The following is a 16688-nucleotide window of genomic DNA, read 5'->3' on the forward strand; positions in this document are numbered from 1 at the left end:
GGAGGATCACAGGGTCACAGGATCTCAGAATGAGGAGGGGGCAGGGACCCTGAGGGAGATTTCTACTAGTGCAGATTACTGGGAAGAAACAGTGGGTGAAAGTTTTTTAATGAGGCAGGGGGCCCATTTCTAACGGACATTACTTGGTAATTGTACCAGTAGGAATAGAAGGGAAGTGCTGCAAGACAAGAGAGACAGAATCTGAACTGGTTCAGGACTACAAGGCAAGAGACCTGACTAAGAGTCAGCAAGTAAGCCCCTTCCTCTGTGGGCTAGTTTTCCTCTTCTAGGAAATGGAAATGCAGAGGTTAGACAAGGTGGTGTTTACAGCTGAGCCTTCTAGAATTCCCTTGGCAAAAACACAAAGTGGGTGGCGGGCCAATGGCTGACATGACCTGGTGACCACCACCCTCTCCTTCCAAAGAGGCCGGACAGGGCAGAGCGGAGCAGTTGGCTGCAATTACTGGAGGCTCCTACCCAGTGGTTATATCCCTGACCTCGGTGCTTGGGGGCGGGAAGGGTGGGCCCTGCCGGAGCCAGCCTGTGGCTACCGAGCCTCCTTGTCTTGGACTCAAAGCTGCTGGGCTGGGAAGAGGTATTTTTTCCGGTTGAGGCCACTTTCGGGAATTGGGCCGGGACCAGTCCCACTTCCTTTTCCAAGTGCCCCAGTCGACGATGCCTGCTTGGCATGGCTCTGTGGCCATATTGGAGCACCCTCAAAGGGGCATATGTCTCTGAGTGGCCTAGGAGGCCCCACTGAATAGCTCTGAATAAGGGGGATAGGAGGTATGGCCAGAATCTCTGCCTCTTAGGCATGGCATCCGACCTACTTGGATGAGGGAGGGAGCTGGCCGATCCTATCCCCAGAAAGACCTGCCAGAGAGGTGCAGGGATAGCTGCCACTCTCTCCCAACCATTCGTCTCTCCCTGCAGGCTCCAGGGAGCCCCGGCGAATTGTTCTCAGCTCCTCAGCCAGCTGCCTACCGCCAGCGGCTTATGGGCCACTGTCTAGCCCAGCTCTGCTAAGATGCTCCTGGCCCCTCCCTCCACCTCTTCCAGAGGACGGACCCCCAGCGCCGTGGAGAGGCTGGAGGCCGACAAAGCCAAGTACGTTAAGACGCATCAAGTGATAGCACGGCGCCAGGAGCCAGCCCTGCGCGGGGCACCCGGGCCGCTCACCCCACACCCCTGCAATGAGCTGGGGCCCCCTGCATCGCCCAGGACGCCCAGACCTGCCCGCCGGGGCAGCGGCAGGAGGCTGCCACGACCTGACTCCCTCATCTTCTACCGCCAGAAGCGAGACTGCAAGGCCTCGGTGAACAAAGAGAACGCCAAGGGCCAGGGACTGGTGAGACGTCTCTTTCTGGGAAGCCCCCGAGACGCCACCTCGAGCAGCCCGGGCCCAGCGGAGCGATCCGCGCCTGCAGATGCCCCGGAAGTGACCGGAAAGCGGGCGCTGTGCCCCACTTGCTCGCTGCCGCTGTCCGAGAAGGAGCGCTTCTTCAACTACTGCGGCCTTGAGAGTGCGCTGGTGGAGGTGCTGGGCGCTGAACGCTTCTCCCCGCAGAGCTGGGGCGCCGACGCCAGCCCTCAGCCCGAAACATCGCCGCCGCCCGGCTGCGGGGACACCAGCGACTGGACTTCGAGCGATAGTGGTGCAGACGGCCCAGACTGTACGGGCGGCGGCGGCGCAGAGGCAGCAGGCTCGGCGCCGGATGGGCGCCCCTCGGTGTCGGTGGTGGAGCGCAACGCGCGCGTCATCCAGTGGCTGTACGGCTGCCAGCGCGCCCGAGGCCCGCCGCGCGAGTCAGAAGTGTGACCGTGGCCGCACGTGAGCGGGCTTCCGCAGGGCTGGGGCTGGACCAGGGCACAGGCAGGGACGCCCTGTCTCTGATGCACAGACCTTTGAGCAAGCTCTCTGGGTCTTGATTTTCCCATCAGAACCAAAGGGAGTTAGGACAAAATGATCCCTAAGGCCTTGCCCGGGGCAGGCGGCACAGTGGGAGGGAGCAGCGGCGTGGCTTCTGTGGGGCTGGGGCTGGGGATTAATGTCTAGGGTGGAAGATCAGAGAACCTGCCCAATAAAGTTAAAACCTTGTTTTAAACGGATCTTGTGGTTGGATTAGGGCGCAGATGGTAAGAAAGGGGGCGGGGCGGATGGCCTTTTGTGGTTGAATAGGTGGGCTTTGGAGTGTGGGCTCCGGGCTGTATCCCTAAACCAAAGAAAAAACTCACTGCCATGGAGTCCATTCCCACTCATAGCGACCCCTATTGGGTTTCCGAGGCGTAAATCTTTACGGAAGTAAATTGCCCAGTCTTCCTTCCACTGAGTGGCTGGGGGGTTTGAACCGTCAGCCTTCTGATTAGCAGTCAAATGCCCTATCCACTATGCCACTAGAGCTGGGAACAGAACTTTTGGGGAACCCTAGACAAGAGTGTGCTCAGAAATCTGGGATCCCCGCAGAGCCTTGGAGCCCACCAACCCCTAAAATTCTCCCATTTGCGGAACTTTGCTGCCCCCTGTGGTTACCAAGTATGAAGGGCTGAGATGTGGCGGATCTGGAGTTGGGGACAATGAAAGAGACCTTTTAAACCAAGATCTTGCCAACCGGCAGCCTCACGCAGCCATTACTTCCCTTTCCCACAAGCACACGTAACGTCACCTATTTTCCTGACACGTTCTCATCTCTAGGCCTTTGTTCACGCTCCTTCTCCCTTTGTCTGGGCTACCTTTCCTCTCAATTTATCCTTTTAAAATTAAATATAGTCACCTTCAGGAAATCTTCCTGAATTTCCCAGGTCGCTTTACCTCCTCTGAGCTTCCAACTATACCACGTTTTTTGTGCCTCAGCGTAAGCTCTTGTTACGTTGCGTGGGACCTGTTGATATGTCTGAGTTCTGTTAGTCTCTGCCTTTTCCTCGATACAGAGATTGTACACATAGTAGGGCCACAGGTAATGTTTGTTGAAGTAAAAGAAGCTGGAGAGGGTGATGGAGCCTGTCCTCTAGGGCTCCCCATCTTCCTGAAAAGTTGTTCCCTAAATCTAACACTATCTATCCTGATACCTTAGTTATCCCGGCTGTATGGTGATTCATTTTCTCCCTACATCAGTTAGTTTTGTCAGAAGGGACCAGTCCCTGGAGAAGGATATTATGCTAGGTAGACAGTGACAAGGGGGAAGACACTGAAGGAGATGGATTGACACAGTGGCTGCGACGAGCGCTAAAGCATGGCAACGATTCTGCGGATGGAGCCGGACCAGTGATTCCTTCTGTTGTAGTACAGGGTAGCTATGAGTGGAAACCGACAGCACCTACAACAAGAGTTGTTAAGCGTTCAGCTGCTAACTGGAAAGTCAGCAGCTGGAACTCACCAGCTACTCCACGGGAGAAAGATGTGGCAGTCCGCCTCTGTACAGATCACAGCCTTGGAATTCCTATGGGGCAGTTCTACTCTGTCTTACAGGGTCGCTAGGAGTCATAATTGATGGATGGCAATGAGTCATGGGATGCTTGCGGGATGGAGGTAAAGACCTCTCCGGCTAGACCCCGCCCGGGGACCCCCACGCACCCACCCAAAAGCAGCCTTCCCAGATGTCCGGGTTAAAGTAGGCAGCCACACCGGGTGTTCGGCCAGGGGCATTTATGAGGGTTGGGGAGGAGAGGGCGCCCAATTCCGCCGGCCGGCTAGTCTCCCTTGGGCGCAGCTTTCGCTCTCATCTCGGCCAGTTTGTGGCTGAGGAAGCCCCACTTGAAGCCGGCCTCAGGGTCAGGCTCCCGCGGCTCGGGGCGCTCGGCCGCCTCCTCCACTGCCTTATCCCCGGGTTCGGGATCCAGCTCCGGGGTGGGCTCTGCGCTGCGCAGCATGGACGCTGCCGCCGCTTGCTGCTGCTGCCACCTGCTGGCGAACGCGTCCCAGAAGCCTGGTCCGCGCGGTTCCGCCGCCGCCGCCGCCTGCGAGGGGGGCCGCGCCGCCAGGGGGCTGCAGGAGAGGCGGATCCAGGCCCCGAGAGGGAAACAATAAGCAGAGGAGCGATCAAGGGACACGTAGTGGGGCTGACGGAGAAAGGGCTAGGTCTGGGACTGAAGAGCTGGGTCAGGTGACTGCAGGGGCCGGGGAGAAAAAGGACGAGGTCTGGGCCTGGAGGCGAGGGGCAGGCTCAGAACACTGAGAAGGGATCCGGGTGGGACAGGGTTAGGGATTAGGCGAGAGGTTTGAGAGGCTCAGAATCAGGATCCCGGAGGAGAGAGCTGGGATAGGGATTTGGTGTAGGCACCAGGAAGTGAGCAAAAAGCCCCAGGTCAGGGAAGCCCCGTAAAGAGCCCTCCGAGAGGGGCGAGGCCCAAGGAGTTGTGGGAGAGACGTAGGGCCGTAAAGCGCCCTGGAAGGGGTGGAATCAGACTCCAGAGGTGGGACTCTGGGAAAGCAGGGGTGGAGCCCTGGGGGAAGAGGCGGGACGGGGGAGGGGTCAGGTTCGAAGGTTGAGGAAAAGCATGGATAGGATAGGCACGGAATGATGGAGGAGAAAGACGGGTGGAGCGACCCTGGGAGCAGGAGAAAGGCTTAGATTAGAGGCTTAAAGGAGAGAGGGACTCGGGAGCTAGCAAGGAGATGTAAGTGGAAGGCTAGTCAAGGAGTGGCGCTGAGGCTTTGAGGTGGGAGCCTGCAGGTCTGAGTTCTTGGAGAACTGAGAGGGGAGGAGCTAACTGTAGGGGAGGAAGAAAGGAAACGCTGGGGAAAGAGAGATGGATGGATTAGAAAGGCAGAGATGGGATGTGTCAGAGCCTGAGCCCCTCGTCCGGATCCCTCTCCCCTCCCTAGCGTAAAGGACGTTCTAAAACTGGTTTCCAAACTAGTGTGCCTTAGGGACCTCAGTTAGTTACTGAAAATCTCTGGGCCTCAGCCCAGATTCTGAATCAGAATCTCTGGAGGAGGGCCCGGGAAGTTCCGTTTGTCACAGCTCCGGGGAGGATGAGGATTAGACCAATATTTGGGAACCATTGATCGGTACCATCCTCTGTTCCAAACACCTGAATTTCTCTCATCTGTTCCCAGATTCCCTCCCAAGTGGATGAGAAGAGAGAACCCATAAATACTTTCTAGAACCCTGTTCCAACTAGCTGGGAAGTTCTTCCTGAGATCTAACCTAATCTCCCAGATTTGCTGATTTGGCCTTTTTCCTGCTGAGAGAAAGAGAAACAGCCAGAGGTTGCCCCTCCCTAGCCCTCTGGGGTCAGAAAGATAGACCAGAGGGAAAGGACATGGGGGAAGGGGAGCTTAGGCTCCTCCCAGAAACACCCCCCCCACACACACACACACACACACACACACGTACTGGTCTGCACAGGGCTCCGGTGGCAGCAGCTTGTCCTCGTCTTCTTTGTTAAACAGAGATGACATCGTCAGCCAACCTTTCACCCCAACCCCCTGAACCTGGAGGGAAGGCTGGGAGTCAGGGAAAGGCCCCAGCACAACCTCCCAGGGGTCTACAGCAGCCTTTCTCAGGCTCCCCATGGGATAGGACCAGGTTGGGGTGGAAGAAGGGAGAACTCACCCTGCGGGCCAGCTGTGACATGGGATTGAAGGCCTCTTCAGCCGGTTCTGCTGTCTCAGACTCCACCAACACTGGGGTCTCCTTCTGGGACACAAGACCCCTACCCAGCATGAGAGGCCCCAAAGGAATGCCCCTCATAAGCCTGGCACACAGAACCAGGCACCCCAAACTCCATGGAACTAATACATACCTGTACACCTCACACCCTCTGCAAAAGTACATGGGAATATATACAAGTATCCCTCTACACCAAACTACTAGTCACACGCATGCACCTGTCTTGTCAGTCCCTGCAGGCACCCTTGAGCACACATATCCACACTCCTACCTACAAATGCACAGACACATCCACACACCCCCAAAAGACACGTGGACAAGGGCATGCACGCTTATGTAGACACACACTTGTACATGAGCATGCCTCTGCCTGGCTATAGCTCTTCACACTACATACATGTAGATGTATGTGGTGTGAGGTGCCTGTAATTAGCATGCACAATTATGTCATTCATACCTGTGTCCTTGCACACTTACATGACTGCAGACAGCTTCACAGAGGCCCACACACAGCCCACAAAACCTCTCCACCCACCCAGAACACCAGGACATAGATATTCACATGCGCCCAAATGCACACACTCCCCACATATTGCATCCAAAATGCCTGCACAGAGGTATTCAGGCATAGACTTCTGTCTAAAAATACATGTACCCAGTTCACACACACACACACACACACACACATATCCCTTTACTGGGGATTCCACACAGGCTAGATGCCAACCCCAGTACCAGCCAGAGACACTTCAGCCTCGAACACCAAACTGTCTAGACATATTCACACATCCTTACACACACAAAAAAAATAGTTCCTGCCCCTGCCACATTTATTTACACGACTACCACCCATCACAACCTCTAGACATAGGACAGTGCCCAGTTTCAGAGCCTTGGTCCATACTTGGCTTCTGGGTCTGATCAACTGCTACAGTGACCTTCGGAGTACAAGTGCCACTCCTTCTACCTCCAGTAATAAGGAGGACACTATCTGTTAAGCAAGCCATCCCACTTTTGCTAAGCTCTGCCCATTAGAAAGTTGTGTCAAGCTTATATGTACTTTGTGTGGCTACTATCCGCTGATCCTAAGAGAATGTCTCCCATGTAATGGCCCTTGAGATCTTTGGAGACCGCTCTTCCCAGGCTCCCCAAGTCTTCTCTTCCTCCTCAGTTGTCTTGAGTGTCCTGGCTTTCTAACACTGCACCATGCCATCCCCTGAATATGCCAATGGCTTCTGCACACTTGTACCTCTCTCTCTCTCTCTCACAACCTGTCCCTTGCTCCTCTTTGTACCTATCATTGCTGCTGCCCCTCTGCCTGTACCCCATGAAGCAAGTCTGGACACAACCCACCTCCTCTGCCAGGTCCTCCTCAGATTCCCCACTCAAAGTCTGTAGCACTTTGGACTTGTAGGTTTTCCAGAAGGCCTGGTTCATGGCTGCAGGGGTAACAGGCCTGGCACCCAGGCATGGGAAGGTGGTGGCTCAGTGGGCACCCAGTGGCTTTGGCTCCAGGAACTTAGGGAAACCAAGAGACTGTCCCAGGGATCAGGTGACTTCATTAAAGATGCACTAACCTCCCCTGCTGGCACAATGCCCAGCTGGTAAACCCAATCCAATGGAGTCTGGGGTGGGATGGATGAGGGTTTCTGTCACTTCAGTCCCTTCCTTGACCCACATTGGCCAAGAATAATGAAGACATCTCTCTCCCAAAGGCATTCTTCTGAGCTTAGGAGTATTTGAGGTTGACTTCTTGGAATCGCTCCAGAAAAATTCTTCTTTCTATTCGTAAAGTATTAGGGTCCAGAACCCACAATGGTGCCCTTTATGACTGCAGCCATGCCAGCTGTGCCCTCAGTAGGGCCATGCCCACTGTCCCCACTCAGGCTCCATGGAGGGGGAAGGTACCTAGGCCCCGAGCAGGTGCCCTGAGCATACATTTCATTTCTTTGTCTGAGCTGGAAACTGATTCCCTCTCCCCAGGGATGCACGTGCCTGTCTCCTTGTTTCCTGGCAACAGGTTCTAAAGAGCTGGAGCCCCTGAATTATTGCTGAGCTCCTCTGGCCCAGTCCCACCAAGCTGGCTCTGGCCAGCCTGGGCGGCACCAGGCTCTGGTGAATGGGGAAAGGCTTTTGGCCTTCTCTCCACTCTGGCACGTGACACCTAGACTGTGTCTCTGCCTTTGCAGCCAGCCCACTTCTGGGAGTCCAAGGCCTAGAGGGGAGGCAAATGTTAAGATGCGCTTATCTGAGCACGTCTTCTTATGAGAGGAGTTGGCCCTTCTTGACAGGATGCCTGAGTACTGTGAGAAGCATCCCCCTCTCATGCATTTGGCTGGGGTTGGATAGAGGATGAAGCGCCAGTAGGGAGGGTGGATACCAGAGGAGATAACTAGGGAGTCCTGAGAGGTGGTGAGGGCTTGGTCAGGGACTGGAGAGATCTGGTGTGTAGTGGTTAAAGCATTCAGCTGCTAACCAAAAGGTTGGTAGTTTGAATCCACTGGTCTCTTCCCACAGGAGAAAGATGGGACAGTCTGCTTCTGTAAAGATTTATAGCCTTGGAAACCAGATGAGGTAGTTAGTTCTACTCTGTCCTAAAGGGTCACTGTGAGCGGGAATTGATTTGATGAGAGTGAGTTTGTTTATTTTTGTTTCTTTGTTTGGAGGGATCTCAGGAGAACAACAGGAAGCTCTGTTAGGGCAAGAATCCAAACAGTCACTCATTAATTTATTAATTTATTCACCTCACAGATATTTATTAATGCCTCCCCATTGCCTACGGAGTCTAACGTTTGGAAACAGGAGATACGGGTAGAAGATAGCACTGAGCTAGGTTGGGCCAGGCAGGGGGGAGCAGAGAAGCTAGACCAGCCCATCAGCGCCAAAGCAGCATGCACCCTCTGCCCCTTCCCGGCGATGACCCTTAAGGTCTCAAACCCATGGGTGAAGACGCTCTGTCAGCCGGGCTCCGGTCTCCTGCGTCATTTACGTCCACAGCCGCCTGAGGGCGCTCAAGCTGCTGGCTGGGGACTGACGTCATCAGAAGCGGTCTCGCTAACCCTGTTCCACCCCCAGGTATCGCGTAACCTCATTGAGCGGTCCGGAAGGGCCCACACATGTGCCGCCGAACCTGCCCAGGCCATCTAGGCCTGAGTATCACTGGCTATGGGTCGTTCTCGCCGGACCGGTGCGCATCGAGCGCACTCCCTGGCCCGTCAAATGAAGGCCAAGCGGCGGCGGCCCGACCTGGATGAAATTCACCGCGAGCTGCGTCTCCAGGGTCCCGCTCGGCCCCTCTCCGACCCGGACACCGAGCCCGACCCAGACCTGCCCGGGGGTGGGCTGCATCGGTGTCTGGCCTGCGCGTAAGTCCCAGCCGGGCCTGGCCTGTAGAGGAAGAGGGTCCGCGGTGCGGGTCGGGGCTCTGGGATGCGTGCAGTCTCCTTTCTTGGGATCCGTGGATCTGCCCGCCTCCGATTTCCAAACAAACTGAAGTCAGAGATAGGCGTATTCGGAGGGCACTGTCTTCTCACTCTCCTCTCCCCACTCCCCCCATCTCTACAGGAGATACTTCGTCGATTCCGCCAACCTGAGGACCCACTTTCGATCCAAAGACCACAAGAAAAGGTATGGAGGAATAAGCTGAAGATTGATGGTTGGGTGCTGGGCAGGCAGGTTTGGCAATTGGTTAGCTCCCAACTCCTATCCTCCTTCCTCTCAGGCTGAAGCAGCTCAGCGTGGAGCCCTACAGTCAGGAAGAGGCAGAGAGGGCAGCGGGCATGGGCTCCTATGTACCCCCCCAGAGACTGCCAGTGCCCACGGAGGTGTCCACCGACATCCCAGAAATGGATACATCTACCTGACATGGCTTGAGGATACAGAACAGAGAAGCTGCCCACGGACAGTGATGCAAAAGCTAGGCTGAGAGAGACTGCTGACATCTTTTGGCCTGGGGTTTGGGGAGTGGGTGGCCTCTTCTGGGTGCCCATCTCCAATAAAGGAACTGGACAAACTCCTGCCCTGTGTTTCCCTACTCCTGTATTATATACAGGGTCCAAGGTGTCTGTGCCCCACTTTGTCCAGCTTTGGAACTACATACCTACAGTCCCTTTAGGGTCCTGCATCTGAACTGAAGCCCCCATACAGCCCAGGTGAAGTGGGGAGGTAAGGGTAGAATCAGGTTTATTCTGTCCTGTTTCCAGTGAGGGCAGAGACTGATCCCCTAGAAAAGAAGGGGGGAGGCTATAGTCCCTCCCCTGAGTCACCTACCTCTGGGCTAGGGTGAGAGGCTGCTCACTTCATCACGGAGCCTGTGGCGGCTGTTGCTGCCCCACCATCTTCCAGACAGCATAGCAAGAGCCGCCCAGCCCGAGAACAGCCAGCAGTGCAGCCACCACCCCAGCCAGTGGGCTGCGGGGTTCTGTCTTCAGCTCTCCAGTTACCTGCATCTGGGAGTGCACAGAGGGTATGCCTAGGGGGTGTGAGACTTCTGGGAAGGTGGAGGGAGGGAAAGAGCTAAGAAGGTGCAGCTGGATGAAGACAAATGGATGCCATCACTGCCTCAGGGAGATTCCGCCCCGATCCCTCTCGCTTCACTGCCCATCTGGGCCCCGGCTGCTCAGGCAGCGGGGAACGTGCCATCCTGGCTGTGGGGGGTGTCACCCTGCCGTGGGGAGAGAGAATGGAGTAAGTGGTGCTAGAAGCCAATGGTTGGGGGTACTTACCTGTAGCACTCGGAAGTAACCTGGAGTGAGGCGTCGAAATCGCATGATGAGGGACACTACTCTCCCTGGTGACCTGTGGGGTGAGGGTGGGCTTGAAAAGCAGCAGCGTTCATGGTGCCAAGGATTGGAAATCAGCGTATGGAGATTCCTGAGCTCCCCCTTGCATGGCACCCATGCCCTCAGAGGATGCTCACCAGTGCCTGCCCACCCAGGTCTAGCAGGGGGTGGGGCAGCTGGACCTTTAAATCCAATCCCTTCCCTCCACCCCCCTGCCTGCCCTGCCAGGCTCAGGAGCAGCTGTCAGGAGAGATCAGCATCAGGCCTGAGCAGCAGCACCTCCCCCAACCACTGGGGAGGCAAGGCCTTAGCAGCATTCAAAAGTCCCAGGTCTGGACCAGGTACTGAGGGGGCCTCCCCAAGCCCTGGCCTGGGCCCTTCTCCAACCTCAGATGATTGGATGCCACCAATCAACTCTCAGCAAAGGAGGGGGAGGGTGCTATGAACTCCAGACTGGATGCCTTTTCCACTCCATGGCTCTTGTTAGACTAATCACCCCTCTCCCTAAGATGGAGTTCCCAACAGGGACACTTGCATCTTTTCCCTACCCTCAGTTTAGGGACAGTAGGGACAATGGAGTTATGAAGGCTCAATGAAAAAAAATAGACCTTTGCCCCAGGAATTTCACTTCTAGGAGTCTATCCTACAAATATACGACTGACCAAAGACACACAAGTGTTTATTTGCAGCATTCTGTTCAGTAGTGAAAATCTGAAAATGGCCTTAGCGTCTAATAGTAGCTGAATGACTGACTAGCTTATGCCTCATTCATGTTAGGGATATTATGCAACCAAAAATGAGAAGATCTGTATGTACTGCTTAAGAGAGTGATCTGTGCTATTTAAGAAAATAGTAGCTGACTGAGCTGGGCATTGTCCTAAGCACTTTATTATTTCATTTGATATCGATTTCATCTCATAAAATAAAAAAAACATTTGCAGAACACTATGTAGAGTATCAGCACAGATATAAAATGGAAGGACACCCGGAAAACAGTGGGCCCCTCTAGGGAGCAAGATGGAAGCATGCTGGGTAAAGGGCATTCCTGCTTTCACTTAATACCATTCTGTTACATTTAACATGTTTACAGCAAATGTGGGAGCTCTGGTAGCATAGTGGCTAAGACACTTGCCTGCTAACCAGACGGCTGGCGGTTCAAACCCACCAGCCACTCCTCGGAAGGAAGGTTGGGCAATCCTACTTCCGTAGTGATACTGCCTTGGAAGCCCAAGGAGGGGTCGCTATGAGTCGGGTTTGACTTGACGGCACATAACAGCAAATGTGTGTAACTTCTACAAATTCATAAGACCCTTTAAAATGGAAGTTGCCATTTACTAAGTGCCTGGCACCACCAGGTGCTGGTGGCAGAGTGAAGGCACTATTGCGCTTGCTAGGCCCCCAACCATTTTGGGGGGATAGTCGGTATGAATAAGCAGTGGTGAATTCTTTTGTCTCCCCCTACAGGATCGTGAGTTCAGGGAGGGCAGGGGCTGACTGAGTTCTCATCTCGGTATCTGATGCCAGCCTGGTAGGTTTTGATGAAGTCAGGGTGGAGGAGATAGATCTAGGTCTACCAAACACTGTGGTAAAGGCTCTATTAGAATGTATTGGGCTTCCCCAAAATGCTGCAGGGAGGCTGTTGTACAAAGAGGGAAGAATGTTACAGGACACGGCTCAGAGGAGTGTTTGAGGGACACAGAGTACAAGGCGCAAAGATGTGAAGTGGAGGATGAAGCCATAAGTGAGGGGGTCTTGCAAACGTGGAGCCTGTTACCAGGGGTCAAGTTGGCTCCAACTCACAGCAGCCCTATTTCCAACAGGATGGAACACTGCTGGGTCGTGCACCGTCCTCACAAACCTTGCCATACCTGAGCCTATCATTGCAGCCACTATGTCAATCTGTCTTATTGAGGGTCTTTCCCTTTTTTTCTGACTCTCCACTTTACCACGCATGGTATTTTCCTCCAGGGAATGGTCCCTTCTGACAGCATGACCAAAGTAGGTCAAAGTCTGGCCATTCTTGCTTCCAAAGAGCATTCCAGCTGCACTTCCTCCAGGACAGATTTGTTCATTCTTCTGTCAGTCTATGGTATTTTCAGTATTTGCCCACGCTACAACTCCAAACCATCAATTCTTCGGTCTAACTTATTCATTGTCCAGCTTTTATGCATATGAGACCATTGAAAATACCATGGCTTGGATTAAGTGCACCTTAGTCTTCAAAGTGACATCTTTGCTCTTCAAAAGAGGTCTTTTGCAGCAGATTTGCCCAGTGTATGATGTTGTCTTGATTGCTACTTTCATTGGTGTTGATTGTGGATCCAAGTTATATGAAATCTTTGACAACTTCAATCTTTTCTCCAATTATCATGATGCTGCTTATTGGTCCAGTTGTCAGGATTTTTGTTTTCTTTATATATATATATTTTTATTATTATTGTGATTTGAGTGAAAATTTAGTTTCATTTTCCACACAGCTGTTCATACATCTTGTTTTATGACATTGACTGCAGTTCCCCACAATGTAACAGCTCTCTTCCCACTTCCTCCCTGTAGTTACCTCTTCCCTGTGTCCTTTTGTATGGAGTCCTGCTCCTGAACTATCTCCCTGTGCAAACACTGCCCTTCTGTTCTCCCATGATTGCTCATTCTAAGGAGTGTATCACCTGATGTAATGTTAATCCTACATGCCTGTCTATTGTTTGGCTGGCAACCACAGGAATGAGTTCAATTCCAGACCTGAAGGATAATTAGGAGCCATAGTCTCGGGTGTCTCCCCAGGCTCTATCAGACCAGTAAACCTGTTTTTTTTTTTTTTGGTTTTTTTTTTAGTTTTGTTCTACGTTGTTCTCCTACGCTATCCAGGTTCTCCTGCACTGATCCGTTTCCGAGTTGTTGACAGTGGTAGCCGGGCACCATCTAGTTCTTCTGGTCTCATAGTCATATAGGTTGAGGATCACATGGTCTGCTAGTCCCTTGGACTAATTGTTCTTATGTGTCTTTGGTTTTCTTCATTCTTCTTTGCTCTGGAGGGGGAGAGATCCATTGTTGCATCTATATGGCCACTTACAAGCTTTTAAGACTCCAGTCACTCCTCACCAAAGTAGGATGTAGAGCATTGTTTTTGTGTAGTGTGTTATGCCAGTTGAGCTTGATGTCCTCTGCAACCATGGTCCCGAGCCCACAGGTCCAACTATGTGCTCCCTTATGGTGGTTGGCTATGGCCAAGAAGTTATTAAAACTTTGCCCCTTGTTAGCTCTATTATATATTTGGACATTCTTACAGCACATACAAATTTGTATTCAGAAATGTCATCTGCCAATCTTATATATAGGAGCTCTGGTGGCATAGTGCTTGAGACATTTGACTGTTAACCAGAAGGCTGGTGGTTCAAACCCACCAGCCACTCCTTGGAAGGAAGGTTGGGCAATCTATTTTCATAATGATACCACCATGGAGGGGTTGCTATATGAGTCGGATCTGACTGGATGGCAGTGAGTTTAGTTTATTTTTTAATCTTATATACAGTCATGAGTATATTCCCTTTTGCCTAGACAGACCTGATCATTCAGCCTGTCTACCCATCTATTTGTATACAGATTAATGTTTGTTATCACTGACAGTGCAGTACTGTACATGTAAAAGGGTTTGTCTTTGTTGTCTGTACTCTTGTGTACCTCTCTGTGTCTTCCTCTTCCTCAGGGCCACTGTGCTGATCACTCGCTTTTAGTACATTTCCCTTCCCTTCACCCAAATCAATACTTGTCTCTACTTATCTAGCAGTGTTCTCTCCTCTGCCCTCCCATCCCTGGTAACCAAAAGAGAAAGTTTCCTTCCATATGTAAACTTTTCCTTTTTTTTTTTTATCAGCCACTCCTCAGAAAGGAAGACTGGGCAATCTACTTCCGTATACAGCCTCAGAAACCCAAGGAGGGGTTGCTATGAGTCGGAACTGACTCTGAGGGCAATGAGTTTGTTTTTTTCATTTTGACTTTTTACAATAGTAAACTAATACAATATTTATCCTTTTGCAATAGACTTATTCCACTCAGCATAATATCCTCCAAGTTCATCCACATTATGTGGTGTTTCACCAATTCTACATTATTCTTCAGTGTTGCCTAGTATTCCATTGTCTGTATGTGCTATAATTTGGTTATCCATTCTTCTGTTGATGGATACTTAGATTGTTTCCATCTCTTTGCTATTGTAAATAGTGCTGCAGTGAACATGAGTGTGCATATATCTGTTCGTGTCCTGGCTCTCACTTCTTTAGGATATATACCTAGTAATGAGATTGCTGGATCAAATGGTAGTTCTAATTCCAACTTTGTAAGGAATTGCCATATTGATTTCCACAGTGGTTGTTTTATTTTACAATCCCACCAGCAGTGTGTGAAAGTCCCAATCTCTCCGCATCCTCACCCACATTTGTTATTTTCTGTCTTGCTGAACTTTGCTATTAGTGCTGGGGTGAGATGGTATTTCACTGTTGATAATAATTTGCATTTCTTTCATGACTAATGATCACAAACATTTCTTCATGTGTTTGTTGGCCGCCTGACTGTCTTCTTTGATGAAGTGTCTACTTGTCTTCTGGCCATTTTTCAATTGGATTGTTTGTCTTTTTGATGTTGAGGTGTTGGAGTTTTCTATAAATTTTAAAGATAAGTCCCTTGTCAGATATGTCATTGCCAAATATTTTTTCCCAACCTGTAGGTTCTTTTTTTACTCTTTTGGAGAAGTCTTTTGAAACACATTAAAATTTAAGTTTTAGGAGATCCCAATTATCTAGTTTATCTTCTGCTGTTTGTGCATTTTGGGTTATGTTTGATAGTCTATTTATGTCATAAATTAGGGCCCTTAAGTTTGCCCCTATTTTTTTCCTTAATGAACTTTATAGTTTTAGGTTTTACATTTAAGTCATCAATTCATCTGAAGTTAGTTTTTGTGTATGGTGTGAGGTATGGATCTTGTTTCATTTTTCTATAAATGAATAACCAGTTTTGCCCGCACCATTTGTTAAAGAGACTATCTCTTCCCCATTTACTGGATTTTGGCCTTTTGTCAAAGATCAGCTGACTATAGGTTGATGGATCTATTTCTGGGTTCTTAATTCTATTCCACTGGTCTATATGTCTGTTGTTGTAACAATACCAGGCTGTTTTGACTACTGTGGCTGTATAGTAGGTTTTGAGATCTGGGAGCAGGAGACCTACTTTGTTCTTCGGCAGTGCTTTGCTTATCCAAAGTCTCTTTCCTTTCCATATAGAGTTAGTGATTGGTTTTTCCATAACCCCAAAGAATGTTGATGGGATCTGGATTGGGATTGCATTGTTTTGGGTAGTATTGACATTTTTGCAATGTTCACTCTTCCTATCCAGGAGCATGGTATCTTCTTCTATTTATGTAGATCTCATGGTTTCATGAAGTAATGTTTTGTAGTTTTCTTTGTATAGGTCTTTTGGTCCTTGGTAAGATTTATTCCCAAGTGTTTTAGTTTTTGGGGTAGGTATAATAAATGGTGATGCCAGATGGATCTTGGCTGAAAGTAAAGAATACCAGAAAGATGTTTACTTGTGTTGTATTGACTCTGCAAAAGCATTCAGTTGTGTGGATCATAACAAATTATGGATAACGTTGAGAAGACTGGGAATTCCAGAATACTTAATTGTGCTCATGAGAAACCTATACACAGACCAGGAGGCTATCATTCAAACAAAACAAGGGGATGCTGCATGGTTTAAAATCAGGAAGGGAGTGCATCAGGGTTGTATCCTTTCACCATACTTATTCAATCTGTATGATGAGCAAATAATCTGAGAAGCTGGACTATATGAAGAAGAGTGTGGCATCAGTACTGGAGGAAGACTCGTTCACCTGCGATATGGATGACACAATTTTGCTTGCTGAAAGTGAGGATGACTTGAAGCACTTAGTGATGAAGATTAAAGACTATAGTCTGCAGTATGGATTACATCTCAACATAAAACAAAAAATCCTCAAAGTAGGCCAATAAGCAGCATCACGATAAATGGAGAAAATATGGAAGTTGTCAAAGATGTCATATTGCTTGGTTCCACAACCCACACCAATGGAAGCAGCAGTCAAGAAATCAGATGACATATTGCACTGGGCAAATCTGCTGCAAAAGACCTCTTTAAAGTGAAGAGCAAAGATGTCTCTTTGAAGATTAAGTTGTGCCTAACCCAAGCCATGGTATTTTCAATTGCCTCATACACATGTGAGAGCTGGACAATGAATAAGGAAGACCAAAGAAGAGTTGATGCTTTT

At 50.6% G+C, this 16688-nt stretch overlaps 3 protein-coding genes across 3 annotated transcripts; 2 read left to right on the forward strand and 1 right to left on the reverse strand.

Annotated features, from left to right (window-relative positions):
* The first annotated feature begins 293 nt into the window (after positions 1-293).
* FAM110D (family with sequence similarity 110 member D) lies at positions 294-1819 on the forward strand. Its single transcript, XM_007935763.1, is given in 2 exon segments — positions 294-307; positions 934-1819. Coding segments are annotated over 2 exon segments (900 nt in total).
* A 1868-nt stretch (positions 1820-3687) lies between these two features.
* CUNH1orf232 (chromosome unknown C1orf232 homolog) lies at positions 3688-7049 on the reverse strand. Its single transcript, XM_042780281.1, has 4 exons — positions 6966-7049; positions 5556-5639; positions 5337-5434; positions 3688-3982 (listed from the first exon to the last, which is right to left on the reverse strand). The coding sequence occupies exons 1-4, from the start codon at positions 7047-7049 to the stop codon at positions 3688-3690; spliced, it is 561 nt and encodes a 186-aa protein (XP_042636215.1).
* A 1728-nt stretch (positions 7050-8777) lies between these two features.
* On the forward strand, positions 8778-9475 carry ZNF593 (zinc finger protein 593). Its single transcript, XM_007935764.1, has 3 exons — positions 8778-8977; positions 9177-9239; positions 9334-9475. The coding sequence occupies exons 1-3, from the start codon at positions 8778-8780 to the stop codon at positions 9473-9475; spliced, it is 405 nt and encodes a 134-aa protein (XP_007933955.1).
* Positions 9476-16688: the final 7213 nt, after the last annotated feature.

The sequence above is a fragment of the Orycteropus afer genome, unplaced genomic scaffold, assembly GCF_000298275.1.
Source record: "Orycteropus afer afer isolate SDZICR_OR568_19922 unplaced genomic scaffold, OryAfe1.0 scaffold00031, whole genome shotgun sequence".
Lineage (NCBI taxonomy): Eukaryota > Metazoa > Chordata > Mammalia > Tubulidentata > Orycteropodidae > Orycteropus > Orycteropus afer.